Source organism: Micropterus salmoides, unplaced genomic scaffold (genome assembly GCF_014851395.1).
Source record: "Micropterus salmoides isolate LMB-PRFRI ecotype aquatic unplaced genomic scaffold, ASM1485139v1 Ms_hic_scaffold_8, whole genome shotgun sequence".
Taxonomy (NCBI): Eukaryota; Metazoa; Chordata; class Actinopteri; order Centrarchiformes; family Centrarchidae; genus Micropterus; species Micropterus salmoides.
Window position 1 is genome coordinate 6,699,734 of NW_024044570.1, and position 18,130 is coordinate 6,717,863.

Here is an 18,130-nt window from a genome sequence, read left to right on the forward strand (position 1 = left end):
CAACAGGTGCAAAAAAAAAAAAAAACTTAACAGGAGAGAAAGAGATGTTGGGAAGATAATCAAGCATAAGTGAAAAGACCTCTGTAGGGGCTTTTATTAGCTGTTAAGTGAAAAACTCACATGCATTCTACATCAGGTATTACTGGAAAAAGAAAAACCTATTTAAAGTGCAGTTTATTGCATAAAAGGAAAATCATGGCACAAAAATAGTGACACAAAATAGTTTTATATGAAGCAATTTCCAGTGTTTTCCTGAATTAAAGGTGGGGTAGGCAATTTATTCAGAAGTATTTTGTTTTATTTAGCATTGTTATATTTGTTGAAACTCCCATATGCCAACAGCAATCAAATGTGCTAACAAAAAAATAAAAAATCCAGTATCTGTGGCAGATGCAGCATTGAAAAAAGCGCCGGACGAATGAAATGATTGGCTGGACTACTTGCTTATCTACCTAAATGTGTTTTAGTGAATGGCTTTGGAAGCTGAAGGGAGGGGGTGGGATTTATTTCCATTGGAGACTTTCAAAATCTAGCTGTCTAACAAAATGGAGACCGGTAATGCCGAAAAACAACCAGCTCCCAGCACAACACAGATTCCAATACAAACTCCATGTAAAGATAAAAAAAAAAAAACAAGTTTTATTTGCTGAAGCCCGACTTCCAAAATGAGAATCAGATCAACGGGCAAAAAAACGGGTCCACATTGGAAAGGCGTTTGAGTCATGGAGAGACCTCCCCTTTGTTTTCAAAACAGATTCACTGCATCATCTTTGCGCACGCCAGACGGAGGCCAGCAACAGAATGAGCTCCGCAAGTGGTGGCGGGGAAAGCTTGTGCCTTATCTTAAATCAAAAGACAGCTGCTGTGTGTGGGTTACGTAGAACAACTCTTTATGAAGTACGTTGTTCTTGAACATTCCATATTAACATACATTAAGGGGACAATGTTATAAATACTCATGTCATACACCATGTCTACATACCACAAATTAATTGCAAGGCTGTTGTTTTTATAGCATAGTTTGCAGAGGTACACCACATAAACTGGTAGCAGGTGATGTATACTGGAATTCCCCACACTGTTTTGTCCCCTAAAATACTATGAAAATGATACTATACACCTCATTTGACAATGTGTAAAAGTAGCTGCTTGTGGCCAAATGTTACCAGAGTTAGGGCAATTTACTTCCATACCTGTCACCTGAATTCAGGAAGTTGAAATTCTTAATACAAAAGAAACAAAATCCTACTGCATAATGATTTGATTAAGATTACTATTATTTGATTTCAGTTTTAACTGGAATACAGTGCAAATCAACCCCAAAAACCTGGCTAATATTGCTTGTCATATTGCTGCATATGAGAGTGAATATCAGTAGTTTTTTCTATGAAGAAAGCAGTACAAGGTGGTACATTAAATCAGCAGTGGGTTATTTGGGTCACAATAGCGCTATTACCATTAAACTGATACAGGTTTAAAATTAAACTAGATTGCCGCTTCCAACCAATACAAAATTAATCTCATCAGTAAGAAAACACAGTGCAAGAAAAGCAACAAAACATCTACTTGTTCAAAGAAGACAGCTGATTTTAAGGCAAAGGACAAACCAGAAGGTAGAAGTTTAAGTGTCTAGTTTAGACAGATTTATCAATACTGTGGTCTTCCATTGACAGAAAGAAAAGAGCACCTAAATACAAATGGACTTATTATTATAGTACATCTCTATATTAAGAATCATCAGGCACTCTACTTTTTGTTAACACAACCATAGTCCAACATATCTGCCCTATTCCAGCTGCACCTGTGTTTGTCTTCCCTGCTCTGGTTCTAGTCTAAGCTCAATCTGTCCTGGTTTCACAAGTGGTTGCGGAGAAGATGGAGGGAGGGTGTGCTGGCCCTCTAAGCCATGGTTTTCTTTTTGCACTCCGCAGAGCAGAAGAGGAAGCCCTGCACTGCCATGAAACGCTGGCCGATCAGGCACTTGGAGCATCCAGAACACTTGAAGCACTGTGGCTCGGCGTGCCAGTGGGATTCGCCGTAGGAAACCCTCTGGGCCTCGGGTTCTACCGCATTCTGGCAGGCTGAGCATTTCTGGGATGAGGGAGGATATAATGATGTCATGGCACATAGTCATTTATTTTAAGTTTTTCACCATTCATTTTCATATTGTTCAATCTTTCCATTTAGATTTTAGACATTTTGCCTTTTCCTTTGTACACATAACAGCACAGACATACACATACACCACCTACACTTTAAAAAATACCAGTGTGCTCAAAAATGTAACAAATATTGGTCAGAACTGTTCATGGTGAAAAGCATTAAGTTCTTTTGGAAGTTTTAAAGCCAATTAAGTTTTGGGACAAGGTCTAAAATCCAGAAACTTGACTGACATGTTAGGCTCTTTTTAAAATGGCGCATTAAAAAATAAATAATATTAGCTTTTTTAAAATATTTATTTGTCATTACCAATGGCTTTGTAACCATGTGGTGTGTCTACCTTAAAATACTTAAAGTAAGTACAGTTCTCAACATTATATATATATATATAACTATAATGACACAGTCAGAAGTGAAGGCAAGTATGAAGTTACAGAACAGTGGCGTTGCAGGGGATTATGTTGGATAAATCATGTAAACACATGCTGAGTGCTTCACATTCTTGGCTTAGGGTGGCCAGCTTTCATTTACAATCATTCTTTTATATCAGTTTTATCCTGAGGCCTGTTGTTCAACCTGCATGAGACCCTTTAACACAAACCCTAATGACCTGCGATACCCCGTGTCAAACTACTCAATCACAATGCAGGCACATGAGGATTTTACTGTTTTGTAACTAGATGGGATCAGATCTGCAAATACGAACATTTCTCTAATCTATTTCCCACAGACCCTGAAAACTGCAGTTATTAAGCCACTCTTAAAAAAAAAAGAAGAACAATCTAGACACATTACTATTGAACAACTTTGTATAGGCTGATATCAAATCTCCCCTTCTCAAGTAAAATCATTGAAAAGCTTCCTGGCCCTAAACACAATTTTACAGTTTTAACGTTTTGTAGTCAGGATTTGAACCGCACCACAGCAGCAATGACATGAGTTCCCCAAAGCTTCATACCCGGGCTTCTTCTGTTAAACATCTACATGCTCCCGCTGAATCAGATTATGGAAAACAACATAAAATCTTATATAAAAGTGTGTGTCGTCTGCATAATTATGATAACTATGTCACCAGTTGACTCTGGTCCCATACAAGCAGGCGCATTGAACAAATAATTGGATGTGCCAACATTTCCTTTAATCAAACAAAGATAAAACTGAAGTATCTGCTTTTGGAGCCAAGGAAGAATTATTAAAAGTCAGTGCTCAGCTTTAGGCACTAACTAAACTGAACTAAACCACAAACCAGGAAAGAAGTCTAGAAGTCATAGACTCAAGACCTATATTTTAACATCCACATTAAGATAATTACAACATCAGCCTACAGTCACTTTATGAATATATCAAGAATTAGAGGTATTATGTCTCAACAGGATCTAGAAAAGCATGTCCATGCATTTATCAGACAGCTGCAGCTGAACACTAAGACCAGGAAAGTAGATCACATCACTTCTGTTCTCAGAACTTTATCACTGTTTGTGATAAAAAATTACTTTAAAATCCTACGGTTGCAGACAAACTCCCAGAACCCTCAGTTCTTTTAAATCAGGGCATAAGACTGCTTTTCTTTACATTAAATTAGAGACTACTTATTCATATATTGCTGTGCACTGTAATTAAATGTTTCCCTATTTAAGTGTGTCTTTTATATTGCCTTTTGTTTCACTTATGTCTTATGTGAAGCACTCTGAATTGCCATTTTGTTAAAAAGAGTAGAGAAATTAACTTGCCCCATCATGGTTTGCCTAGCTGGCCACAACAGGACTTTTTCCTAGGGTTGGGGGTGTCACCTGAGTTAGGGCAACTCAAGTTAAAAATCTATGCAATTGGGGATCTGAATGTAGTTTGGAAAACAGCTTCCAACAAACAAATACTAATTTTTCATTCTGTTAAAAAAGAAACCCAGAGAAAGCAAGTCTGTCTTACCACAGCGTAGTTCTTCATGTAGCAGGGCTTGCAGACAGGCTTGTCTTTCTCCATCACATATGTCTCTCCGGCGAGAATGCAGTCACAGTCAAAACAGCAGAAGTGCTTCAGATGCCAATTCTGGCCCTCAGCCTGAGTGTACTCGTTACTGAAGATCAGCTGTGGACAGACAAGCATCAAAACGTAGATAGAATAGTGCTACCAAAATCAAAACTACAGAGAAACTGATGCATGCACAATTTAAATTTTGCCTCCAATACCACACAATAATAGTGTTGCAATGAAACGTAAACAAAACTACTAATAACTTCCAAAATACTTGAAATGGTAATATCCTCTCACCTCATCACAGCCTCCACAGCGTGGCTTCTCGCTGTCTCCATAGTGGCGTCCACAGTACAGCTTGCCTTTCTTCCAGAAGTAGATCATGTCCACCAGTAGTTCGTTGCAAGTACAACACACGAAGCATGCTGGGTGCCACATCTTGTCATAGCCGGCCCGCTCAGCATAGACAGCTGGCTCGCCCAGACGCATGGGCTGCTGGCAATGATTACATGACTTGAAGGGAAAGAAGAGAGAAGAGAGAGAGAGATGGTTGGATTTGGATTTAACATTAACAGGTGATGTAAAACTCAATTGTCCAATTCAGTTTTCTTCTTTGTTGGTTTATAATTGGTCTGCAACTGATGATAATCTTCATTTTCCAATAACCTAAGGATTATATTTCAATCAGTCATTAAGACTATAAAATGTCAAAATCAAGTGAAAAATTCCCATCATAAGTTCCCAGAACTCGAAGTGACGAAGTATACTATCATATAGATATGGTATGTGTAAGACAAAACCGTGTCAGACCAGTCAATTACATCCTGCCATGAAAAGATTTCTTACAGTCCCTTTGATTCTAACAAACACTTATTATGTATTCCCAGCACTTATCAGTAGGTTTACACAAAGGGTAACAGCCTTCTCTTTGAGCCAATTCAAGACAAACTCATTTGATCTGACAAAGTAAAGTAAAGATTTGAACTCTTTGCCTCCAATCACAGTACTCCCTGAACGACACATTTTCCTGCAGAAAATTCCTCTTTACAACACATGGGCCTAGCCAATGTGACCTGGCCTGGATGTTGGCAATTAAGTTGAGATGACGGTGGAGTTAAGGTGAAGGTAGAGATATGTAAAGTCATTATGACACTCCCTGACAGGAGAGAAGAGCGCAGCCATGGAAATTAGGAATTACAATGGAGGATAAACCTAAGAGAGTGGGAGAATATAAGAACATGGGCTCATGAAAAAGACAATGAGCTTGTAACAGAAGAGAAAGAAGACAGCAACATGGAGAAGAATACAGGAAAAAAAATGAAAAGAATGAGAAGTTGGTGCTTACTTATGCACTCACTGTTGCTCTTCCATAACCACTGCTGCTTCTTGTTTCAATATCAGACCCCTTTGTTTATTCATGAGTCACAGCAGAACTAAAGGGAGGTATACATCATAAGACTCCACAGAGCACGGATTATATGACTGCACATGGTGATGATGAGATCCAACAAAACAACTCCTGTTTTGACTCAAGACCCACTGTGAATTATAATTAAATCACTCTCCATCATCCTGAATGGGGACGGCTACGTCAGAGTTGGTCTTATGGGTCCACCTAGTGTCCTGTCTAGGAGTTACACAGTGCTTCTTGTAATTATTACTGACTGTAATGCACTGGTACAAAAACAAGGTAAAACAGTCATTACCTAAGTAACCAAGTCATCAGGTTGTACATACATATGACCTAAACTATGGACTAGTGCTCACATAATTAACTAGAGTAATAACAGGAGTTAATCACACCTTCAAGACACTCTTTATAACCATGGTTCCCAGCTTGGAGGCACGGACTGACCTCCCCATGGGATCATCAGATAAATCTGAGGGGTCGTCAGATGATTCGTGGTACAAGGAAGCATAAAGATATTGTTCTGCTACATATATTTACTGTCCTTTTTTTATGAGTTTTAAAGTCATAAACTTTTAAAGTCACGAAACAATCCAGGGGAAATCCCTCTATGGCAGATATACACAATCTGTCATAAGGGATCACAAGTAGACACTGCTTAATTTTAAGGGCTCACAAGCCAAAATGGTTGAGAGCCAGTAGCATTATCCTGTTGCATCACATTAAAGCAATATCCTCTATAATAATTCCCGTTCTTGATGTAAGAAGATCAACAGTCAGGTCTCAGAAACTGGTGAAGAATGTTGCCAAAGCCGAGTAGTAACAATAAAGTATTGTTCGTACCCAGTTAGTGCAAAAAGTTGCCTACACCTTATGATGTTAAGCACTACTGCATTGATTTATTATAATTTATTTTACAGTACAGAGCTCCTGGAAGTAGGAGATAAGATGCCTGTTGTTAATTGTTAAAAATGAATAATTTCAACCAGTTGATCTGACCTTAATGCCAATAGTGTAGATGTCCAGGAAAGTGACAGACTGATGAACAGGCAACTTACAAAGGCCTTTTGTGGTAGTCCAGGTTGCTGAGCTCCAGGGACGCCAATGGCTCCAGCAGTGGCAGTAGTACCCATGGCTCCTCCAGCGGGCCCAAAGCCAGAAGACAGTCCACCCCCAGGACTTGAAACTGGCCCAGCACCACCAGTTCCTCTACCCCCTGCTCCAGGTCCAAAGCCAGGACCTCCAGCCCCTGCTCCAGGTCCTGCAGCCCCTGGCCCAGAACCAGCTCTAGCACCACTAACTCCTGGTCTAAATCCAGCTCCTCCAGCTCCACCACCGGCCCCAGGGCCAGCATCAGCTCCAGGTGTACCAACCCCAGGTCCAAACCCTGCTCCACCAGCACCAGGTGCGCTTCCAGCCCCAGCTCCACCCTGCCCTCCTGCCTGAACCAGAGCCATCTCTTCAGGCAGTATAACATCTCCGACCCCCAGGGCCTCATCCTTGTACTTGCGGACATACTGCTGCATTTGCTTGACCTCGGCTGGGCTCAGCTCATGGCACATGGACGGGTCCTGGTCATGCTCGGGCAGCTGGCATGCCATCTGCTGCCGGCGGTAAGCAGCTCCCTCTGTACCGGTCACCGGACGTTTCTCTGGTGGGAGCAGCTCAATGTAACGCACCGCCTGGAAGTCAGGGGAAATTTTGAAGATACAGTTTAGCTCAGATGGGATAAACAAAGATTGTGTGAAGGACAGAGATGAGATGACGGCACAAAAAGAAGTATTGGACCAATCAGAAAGAGAGTAAGGGTTATTTCTTTTAAAAAAAACTTTTGAAACAGAGGCTTGTGGTGAGAAAGACATGCCCAAAACAAGGGTCCTTAAGATACAGTACTAGACTAAACTAACTTGTTCCAAAGAGTGTTCCAAAACTTTATCCTGGTTCTGCTCAGGGGAAACAGACCTTGTAAACTTCAGATAAGACAAAGCAGTTGAGCAATTAATGTATCTATGGCATATTCATACTAAACAAGAAACCATCAAACAGTCTTAGTCTTTACTTATGAACAGCTGAGTTAAGTTTAAATCAACTGTGAGTTAACATTGATGTTTTTCAAGGTTATTTTGGTTAGTTCTCGTTTCCAAGATATCAATATAATGTGATGTCCCTGTTTAACAACTGAGCAGCTAAGATTCAGTTGGTAGTTGCTATCATTCTTGTAAACATTTTATAAAAGCAATAGGACAATCGACACTTTGTTTCCTAACTACTAATGGCACAGGCTGATTACAGTTAGACAATGCCAAAGCTTTCCACAGCTTGAACCACTGTATGTCACATCTACAAAACTAAACAAACGGCAATGAATAATTGATTACAAAGCCTTTAAATGGAGCACACACCCACATGATACCACTTGAGTCACAGCACAGAGCGATCTTATGCTGTTTAGGACAAAGTGCAGGCACAGGCCAACAATGAATAAAGGCAAAGCTACTTTTTGGGTGATTAAAACTACACCCCCCCAAGAAAGTCTTGGCTGTAGATTCATCCTATAGCTGATGCATTTGTTGTATCACCAAATTCTATTTGTCACTTAATGTATAATAAATATTGCAATCCCTATTAATCCTAGTAATGTTTGAACTAGGCAGTTCATGCTTTTATTATCAATTTTGTTTTGTCAATTAATCAGAGCCTTATGTAACGTCTTCAAATTGCTTGTTTTGTACGACCAACAGTCTACAACCCAAAGACATTTAATGTTCAGTGATATAAAAACAGACGAAAGCAGCATCTTTTCTCATTTGAGAAGCTTGAACCAGAGAATGGCATTTGCTCTTGAAAACTGACTTAAATAATAATTAATCTAATTAATTTAGCACTAGTTTTAACTCTTACCAGATACTTATTGGCTACTGGTGGTGCCCAGTCATAGGTGATAGGCTTCATTGGCACATCTTTGGGGACTGGTACCACACTGGCTGATGTGGCACTGACAGCAACAGGCACTTTGTTAGCCTTGATAGGAGTGACACTGGCAGGTATAGGCTGAGGCTGAGCCTGATGTGGAGCCTGATGCGGAGCCTGATGCGGAGCTTGATGCGGAGCCTGATGCGGAGCTTGATGCGGAGCTTGATGCGGAGCTTGATGCGGAGCCTGATGCGGAGCCTGATGCGGAGCTTGATGCGGAGCCTGATGCGGAGCCTGAGGCCTGCCGGGTGCTGTACCTGCAGCAGCTCCAGCAGGCTGTACAGAACCAGCTATGGCAGAGGGGGGCACCACAGTGGAAGAAGCACTCGGCGGTACAACGTAAGCAGTGGCAGGGCTGGGCAGAGTAATGGTCATCATACTGCCATCGTAGCTGGGGATGCCATCCGTCTTCAGCTTGGCGATGAGGCCGGTGTACTTGGTGTCCTCGAACAGCTTGCCTACCTTCTTGTTCTCCTCCGATTCCATCTGCACGTTGTGCTCTGTGAGGCCACATTTACAGTTTCGGCAGATTTTTCTGCAGAGGAGGAGAGGAAAACACTTACAACTTGGATTTTTCAAGATTTACGAATATTTTTTTAAAGTTGTCTCATGCTTCTATGCGTGAATTCCTACAATTTTATTGATGCTTGATTTAGTGTGGAACCATGTCTTTAGTTTTTCCAATTGCCTTTTCTACAGGTTACATTATTATGTTGCTTTGGAAATATCTTGAATTAGCCTCTTTTAACTGTATTATTTTTTAAACAAACATGCTGTTCTTTTGTAATTTTTCTTACCACAACAATTAGAATCTGGTACAACTTTACTACAATATTATACCAATGCAAACAGCTCAGTGTTAAATTCAAATATCTGCACTTTTCACATGCCTCAACACAACTTGCTTCATATTTGTAGAGCAACAGACATAATTTATGACTGCTAGGCATGCTTCAGCATGAGCAGGCCCACATATTTCTCTCAGCAGTGTCAACCTGTTTAAACCTTATTGGATGTAGGTTTACATAGATATAGTAAAAAATATATATAAATAAATAAAATCACATATTACTTTTTGACAATATTTGACAGATATTATGATTTGTGATATGATTCACAATTAGTGGGATTCTGAAGAGCTGTAGTGAAGCTCAATGTGGGTGGCTCCCAGTGGCTCCAACCGTCGCCATCTTTGCCGATTCTGGCTAATCCAAAAATGGGCAAAGAGGTAGAGCTGAGGCGGACCGATTGAAAAGTATTGTAAATGAACATTATGAATATGCAGCATAGTTTTGGAGTTGAGGAAAGCCTTAAACTAGGTATGCAAAAAAGCTAGGAATGTAAAAGCATTTAGTGCATACAGCATTCTAACAAAGCCTTTATATGCATATACACTACAGTGTATAGTAGATAGTAAAATACTCTAGATCAGCGATTCCCAAAGTGTGGTGTGCGCACGCCTTGGTGTGTGCGAGCTACCTCTACAGGGTGTGGACAGGAAAAATGTAATGGTGGTGTAGTAGTGTAATAACTACAACAATTTTGTGGAATTTGTCATGAAATAATAACCTGAATTGAAAACTCTTCCTTTGTAAATTTTATTTTAAAACTTAAAACTCACAGAAAATGGCTACTCACACACATCTTTCCCTCTCTCCTCCTCCATGTTATCTGTTTCTGAGGCTATAACAGCGGAGGGATGTTTTGAAACTTTTTTTTTTGTCCCTCTGCACGGTTCGGCACACAGGTGAACTGTGGATCGATTGCAAAGTTTAATCATCACAGTATGAGAAAACGTTCCACTGACACTGTTACTTTTTAAAGTAATAAATACCTTACGTTACATCGCGAAGCAGGGTTGCAGTGAAAAGACAGATGCATGCTGTGTTTAAGCACAGTGGGGAGAGCGACTGGCAACAACAAAAACAAATATGGTATTCACATCTAGATGTGTTAAACAACTCAGGACATACCACCCTTTGTTTGAACCCATTTTTCAAGTGAGCAAAACTATTGGAACATGTGACTGACAGATGGTTCTTGTTGCCCAGGTGTTGCCTTTTAGGTCGATTGTCCAAACATTAAATAGCTCTGCGTGACTAGTCCAAGTTTTCATCCTTGGTTCAAACCTATAAAGAGTGCATTTCCTGTTAAAGAGGAGAAACCAACATGAAGACCAGAGAGCTGTCTAGGGGAGAAAAGCAAGCCACTGTCAAGCTGAGAAAAGAAGGAAAATCGACCAGAGCCATTGGACAAACATTGGGCATAGCAAGCACAACAATTTGGAATGGTCTGAAAAAGAAAGAAACTACTGGTGTACTGAGCAACAGACGTCCAACAGGTCGGCTCATGTCCTGACAGAAATATTGTGAAAGAAAATGCCCAAAACATCAGTAAGTGACATCACCAGCAACCTCCACAGTGCAGGGTGAAGGTATCACAATCAACTGTTGGAAGAAGACTCAGAGAGCAGAAATATAGAGGCCGCACCACAAGATGCAAACCACTCATCAGCAGGAAGAATCGGAAGTACAGAGCCGCAAAAGTTCTGTAACACAATCTGATGGACTGATGAGACCAAGATTAATCTACCAAAGTGATGGAAAGGCCAAAGTGTGGAGAAAGAAAGGAAGTGCTTATGATCCGAAGCATACGAGCTCATCTGTGAAGCATGCTGGAGGTGATGTCATGGCTCGGGCGTGCATGGCTGCTTCTGGAACAGGCTCATTAATATTTATTGATGATGTAACTGATGATGGTCGCAGCAGAATGAATTCAGAAGTGGACAGAAACATTTTGTCTGCCAATTTACGGAGAAATGCATTGAAACTAATGTGGAGGAAGTTTATCATGCAGCAGGACAATGAGCCAAAGCACACTGCCAACAAAACAAAGGACTTCATCAGGAGAAAGAAGTAGAAGGTTTCAGACTGGCCAAGTCAGCCACCTGGCCTCAACCCAGTAGAGCTGCATTTCACCTCCTTAAGAGGAGACTGAAGGGAGAAACACCCCGAAACAAGCTGCGGTAAAAGCCTGGAATAGTATCACAAATGAAGAATTCAACAGTTTGGTGATGTCGATGGGTCGCAGGCTTGAGACAGTTATTACAAGCAAGGGTTATACCACCAAATATTAAATGTTATTTACTTTTATTATTTGTTCCTCTACATTTGCTCACCAATGAATGCTGTGGTCTGATACAAACGGTGATATTTCCTAAGTTGTTTAACACATCTAGATGTGAATACCAGGAAAAGAAAGCTGAAAATCTGAACTCTTGTCTCATACTCATCTTTTGATCTTAAACCCAAATGTCTTCAGTCAACAACAAAAACAAAGGAATTTGCCTGCTCTAGATCCCTAGAGATCCAACTTGGCATGATAAGTAAGCCCCCTGTCTGACTGTAACAGTACAGCATTCCAGGCTGAATGTCAGACACATTAAAACCACCACAGACCCGTGGTGGGCCTTTGTGCTGATGCTGTGATGGCCATCGGGGGACCTGGTGTTGTCTTCAGGAAAACTAGCCAAGTGTGGATGATTGTCCAGACAGAGCAGTATTTCATGAGTCACTGGTTCAAATAAATCCGTATATTGTGACAGACAGAGGGAGCAAGGCAGAGAACCCTGGGTAGAGACTACCCGTACACGGTCCGACATTTTTAAAATTATTTTAAATGACACCAGTGCCAGGGCAGGAGTTTCACAGCCCCTCTGTCTGGCCTTGATGAAAATATTATGCCCACCCTGCCTCTTTGTCTTCTCCTGTCACGTCTGCCCAGCAGTGTAATGTTAGTACATGGGTAGGTAGGTAGATTTATTTTGTCACGATACAACAGGTTATAGAATGAAATTGAGTTTGTAACTTCCTTCTGCTACGTAGCAGACAATTTACATTAATATAGAGGCAATTAAAAAATTAGAATAGTAAATAGTAAATAGAAATAAACTATAGTCAATGGAGAAGTGCTTAGGATGAATTTGAGTTTGAAAGTCTGATCGCTTGGGGGGAAAAGCTGCTCTGCAGTCTGGTGGTGCAGCAGCAGAAACTTGAACTTAATTGTAACGGTAACACAATCATGTGGTGTGAGTAATACAAATGCAGCTCGTTTATCCTGCCTAAGCCAAAAATGTTATCACGATAAAAACATTTCATATCGATATTCGATAATTATCACAATAAATGTCGAATCGTTATTTCTTTCAAGTTTAAAGGCAGATTTTTGCTCATGAATGGAAACTGAAGAAACCAGATGGTTAATTATGTGGTTAAACATTTCTTTATGGTCAGAATGTGACACTTTCAGAACTATTATAGTAAAAAACTATTTACAAATATGATTAGTAAAATTTTTTTCAGTCCCTTTTCCTCAACAAAATAAATATTTTAATAGAAAAATTAAGTGCTAATTTGTCTGTGATTCCAATGAATTAAACCATTTTATTGACGATATATTGAACATTTATTTTATTGATAGACAAAAATTATATTGCGATAATTATCATTATTGTTTTATTGCCCAGCCCTACTCCTGCCTGATCAATACTGTGCAGCCATAGACTGTATAAAACAGATGAGAAGGAAGCGGGAAGGCTCCCTCATTACTTCCATCATCAGCAATTCAGAATGTTATTGATTAAATGGTTTTAATGTTATTAATTAATGTTGTGGGCTGGAGCGGTGGTGCAGTGATTAGCACAGTCGCCTCGCAGCAAGAAGGTTGTGGGTTCAAACCCCGGTTGCCCCGGCCTTTCTGTGTGGAGTTTGCATGTTCTCTCCGGGTAAATAAAGTATTATTTTGATAGAAATGTTTACTAAAAAGGCATTAATGCTTTTCCAAATGGATTCGTCTATTTAAGTGAATCAAAATCATATTTTTTAAACTTATGGCCTTTGTGCCCTCAGAAAATTGCCCCTAAAACTATGAAATTTCTGGCCTGGTGTCTACACTATAACTTATGTGAGCATCTTATCCAATTAGTTATTTTGTTGAATCAGAACCAGAAGCACCCATGAATGCTTCACCACCCCAATCTCAGCACTAATTAGACCTAGAGTCATCAACAGTAAATTAACATTGCCCTGATATTTCCACTGTTCTTATAACAATAAACTGATCAGACGTGGGACTCAAAGACATAGGGAGCGGCTGTACTCAGGATCAGCATGTTGCTCTCAGACCACGACTCCTGCTGCTATCAGAGTATTTTTAATTAAGCAAAGAGGAAAGTATTATTGACCAGTCTGGCCCATGAATTGAAGTTTTATTTGCTCTTCTTGTATTATTTCGGAAATAATGTGCTGAATAATATGATGAATAATTATGTCTTGCTTCATAATTATATACTAACATACCTGACAGCTGCCCAAGAAAACCAGTTTTCTACTGTAGGCCACCTTTAGTTTCAGCTGATTCACTTAAATAACTTTAATATTTCTAGTCTAAACACAGGAAACCTGGGGATTAAGACTGACTTGCCACTGTCAAGATTGTTTCTGTGACATTTCTATGCTGCTTGACAGAAGCTGTACAAACCTCCAGAAATGCAGCTCGAAGCCTTCACACTTGTCCTTGCATTTCAAACAGGCCGCTCCAGCACCAAACTCGTGTCCGAGGGTCATCTGTAAACAGAGCACATGAGGAATATTACAAGTGCACAGTTTTGTTTTGGCTGCTCAGCCACTGAAAGGAAATGCTGAGCTTCCTTAGGGCAGGGACATAACAACAGAGGCTGTTATTTGTGTCAACGTTAAGCTGGGAATTCTCATTGACCCAGACTCATTGAGAAGAACACATTTTTGATGCTCAACATGTGAAATAATTACTCTGTACTGAAAATAGTTTGAGGTAAAATAAAATCTGGATATACTATTCTGGTTATTTGTAATCCAGGCAAAATTGTTTGTCTTTAGAAATATTTCAGCAACATTTCTCTTAAATTTCCTTAACTGCAATCAGGAATTTTATCCTTCCCAGTTTTCCAGCTGGTGACTCTATGCTGCACCTCTTTCCTTAGCATCTGAATCTTCTTCCTTGGCTTCAGAGTCAAACAATGTCCACCTTAAGCCATTGCTGCTGTTTATGACCATATATGGTCAACTATTCAATGCTGTTGAATGCCTTGTGGGATCCCAGCAGGCACCCCTTTTGTCGGAGAGATGTTTTTGAATCAAAAGACGCTCGCTACTGAGGAATGCAGACAGTGACTGTTTGTAACGGCAAAGCTGTGATGTCAATATTTTGACTTCCATTACACCCTCCAGAGTAGCGAGACTTTCCTCTCCTGGGAGCTGTTGAAGAGCAGGAGTTTAGCTGAGTAGTTTGTTATGATCATTACACTGGCAAACACATCAGTGGATCTCAGTGAGGTTTGAACTTAAGATTCTTTTACTTTCATTTTTGTAGGCGGCATAAATAGAATTTCAGGGGTTGTTTAGCACAGTTCATTCTAGTAATATAGTGAAAGACTGTCAAATAAAAACTAATTAAAAACATACTTTAAGTAAATCCAGTTAAAAAACTTGTTGTTCTCTTACTTTGATTATCCACTTTCATCCTGACCAATCTCTCAGGTAGTTTATGCCTTCCTAATTTAAAATGGATTATCTCTCTTAAATATATGTTTTAACCTCTTATGCTGTATTTTGCATATGTTTGTTAAAGCACTAATTTGAACATGTACTATATAAATTAAATTACTTGCTTTACAGTATGCTGATAAAAGTAGAAGCACATTGTTACCCTAACACCACGTGAACAAGGAATACATTTTAAAAAAAGGATTACAAATCTGTCCCCAACTTTGAGTACCAGACAGTTTTTCATTCTGTGCAACAAACCCATAACAATCAGTACTAAAAGTTTTTAACCCTGATAGACTCTTTTCAGAGGGCACTGAACTACATATTTGCAATCCGTCTCGCTCACAAGGTTTGTGATCTGTCAATTTCAAATAATCTACCGTGTTCATTTAAGGCACTCTGAGAGCATCAGCTGAGTATCTCAAATGCAAAAGTAAGTGCAGAGATTTAAAGCAAACCAAGCTAAGTATTCACTACTTTTGTAAGTTTAAATATGTCTCGGGCATAGTGAGGATGATTGGTAACTCAGTGTGGGTGACTTTCCTTGGAACACAGTTTCACAAACTGCATTAGCAGTTGATGTTGATCAGTGACTCTGTATTATGACTAAGCTTGCAGGGTAATTTATTCCAGTGACAACCCTCTACAAGGAGTTTGCTGAAACACAAAGTATACAGTTCAGATCCGATGAGTCATATTCATGAGTAATTTTGTTGCAGCAGGCCTGAACTGCAGACCAGAGGCAGCTGTAATGACACTAGTCACTGGCTATGGAGACATTTTAATTTCAGAGGGCCACCTCCTTTCAGACCAAGACATCTTGTGTCTGCAACATCCGTAAGAAGCTAAAACACACTAACTATTAAATTTGAATTTAATTGTTATTTAACGTTTGTCCGCAGTATTTTACTCATAGTGTGTGCAGCAAAATGCCTGCAGTTGATAGCAGAACAAAACTGGTGCCTATATTAGACAGATTGAAGAAAGCAGGGTTTAATTCAATTAGGTTGGTCTCACAGTTCAGAAACAGATTTTTCTATATTTATATAGCAATTCCTACTTCACACTGTAGCAGTTGTTTTTGGTTTAATTTCACAGTAACATATAAGAAGTAATATAACAACTCAGACTCATCTGACCAACTTCTTCTTTTTAGTATCTGGGTGGGATAAAGATTATGAATACATGCAACTATCTAATGTCATCATAATTATAGATCAGCCTTCTTGCTGTGGTTTTAGAGGCAATTTTCTTGCCAGTCCATAACAGAATTCTTAAATGTATTTGAGCAAAGAGAGGATTATGTCTCTTAAGTTGGAAATGTTTTCTAAAGATTCTTGACCACTGCAACTTTAATAACCATTTAGGTGTTTTGAGAAGAATGTGAGAAAGACCACCAGAAACAACTTAAAATTTAACAGAATTGCAGTGATGGTGATTTCGCAGGCTGTAAACCTATTATCTCAGCTGTCTTTTTGGAAGACTGCATGAGCTTAATTGGGCATAATATTACTGTATAACACAAAGGTTAATTTTCTTGAAAAGGGCAGTTACAGTTTCACAGTAATTACAGCAGTCTCTTTCTGACTGAGGCCCCCCAGTGACCTGCAGCCACTGCAGACTTATTTATCTCCTCCAGGGATTAAAAGCAGATGTCAGTCTGGGCCTGTCTGGGTCATCCAGCTGCTCAGATCCACTTTCCAGCAGCAGTTTACTGTATACACTGTATAATTGAGTTTGCTGCAGATCAATGGAGTTGACTCAGTCAAGTCTCACTGACTAGCAAACAAATAAGACCTTGTAGAAAGACACTGGCTGTTGAATCCTGGATTATGTGCTTCAATTAATTTTGAATGACAGTTTGTCTCTGCATGTAAAGCAAGAACCACTGTTTAACATTAAGTACGCTGGAAACAAACCAGTGTTTGGTACAGACTGCCAATACAGACACAAGTTTAACCGCATTTTAAAATTACTTGTACAATTGACTGAAGCCAAAATGATGGTAAATTAAAGTTGCATCTTATTGGGTGACTGATGCTGCATCTTCACACTAACCACTTCTTACCCCTGCAGCTCTGCCCTGCCTTTACACTGCTTCCAGCTACCTGCAGGTCTATGCAAGGATCCCATGGCTCAAGCAAACAGAGATGACATTGATCAAGTGCGGGAAACTGACCCCAGTTTTATAAACACTACTGGGATTGTATCTAGAATCGCCAGCTGTATAATTATTTGGTAAATTAACTTTTGCAACTACCATTTGTAGCAATACGTGCTGATACTAAAACATTAATGCAATTAAACTAGGACAATTTCATGCACAATACCCATGCCTATCTTTCCAGTGACTAACGTCGTTTTGCTAAATAATCGCTATGTATACAGCGTTTAAGTTTTTGACGATGTGGATGACACGATGTCAAACTTTCAAAGGAAGTTCAAATGGGCATATATTCTCAAAAGGAAGTAACCGTGCTAAGAAAGAAGGCTACAACTACAAGTGCTGTAATAATGTCTATCAACCACCTACTGCTGTTTAGTTGGCATGTAATAGTTATAGAATTTAATTCCCAGAAATGTAAACGCAAAAACATGACTTTGAAAACAGAAATGAAAGCAGAAGATCAAACATGACCGTCTTGATTGGGATACTGTAACTTCACTCGCCACCTGTCCAGTGTTCCGAACACCTTTTCAGGGCGTTACCCCGTCAGTCTGAGATACCGAGTACACTTTGGGGGCAATCTTACCTTTTTTACTTCCTTCTCTATCTCCATTTTTGAGTCTGTAAGCGCGGCGTTTAGTCGGTCCAGACGAGGCGAACAGAGGAGCCGCTACTAAAACAGCTGTCAAACCCCAAAACGGATAGAAAACGGACCAGAGAAATAGTAGCCTACAACAACCGGGTTCACGCTCCGTTTTCTCTTCGGAGGTCCTGCTCTGCACAGGTGTCAAGTTTACAGAATTAAGAAAGCTGTTTCCGATCAGGATTTTCAAGATAAAAGGTTGCAAGCTCTACTTAACACTAATA

General features: G+C 39.8%; 1 protein-coding gene across 1 annotated transcript; it reads right to left on the reverse strand.

Annotated features, from left to right (window-relative positions):
• Positions 1-69: 69 nt before the first annotated feature.
• Positions 70-18,045, reverse strand: tes (testis derived transcript (3 LIM domains)). Its single transcript, XM_038706161.1, has 7 exons — positions 17,850-18,045; positions 14,051-14,136; positions 8,441-9,047; positions 6,598-7,221; positions 4,429-4,644; positions 4,087-4,245; positions 70-2,091 (listed from the first exon to the last, which is right to left on the reverse strand). The coding sequence occupies exons 1-7, from the start codon at positions 17,874-17,876 to the stop codon at positions 1,900-1,902; spliced, it is 1,911 nt and encodes a 636-aa protein (XP_038562089.1). The 5' UTR covers positions 17,877-18,045; the 3' UTR covers positions 70-1,899.
• Positions 18,046-18,130: the final 85 nt, after the last annotated feature.

What these genes read in the sequence shown, in the direction of transcription:
- tes (XM_038706161.1), bottom strand. Translation starts at nt 17,876, where the DNA reads ATGGAGATAGAGAAGGAAGTAAAAAAG. An exon ending in TAGAGAAGGAAGTAAAAAAG is followed by an intron (nt 14,137 to 17,849) that starts GTAAGATTGCCC and finishes CTCTGTTTACAG; the next exon opens with ATGACCCTCGGACACGAGTT. An exon ending in TTCGAGCTGCATTTCTGGAG is followed by an intron (nt 9,048 to 14,050) that starts GTTTGTACAGCT and finishes CCTCCTCTGCAG; the next exon opens with AAAAATCTGCCGAAACTGTA.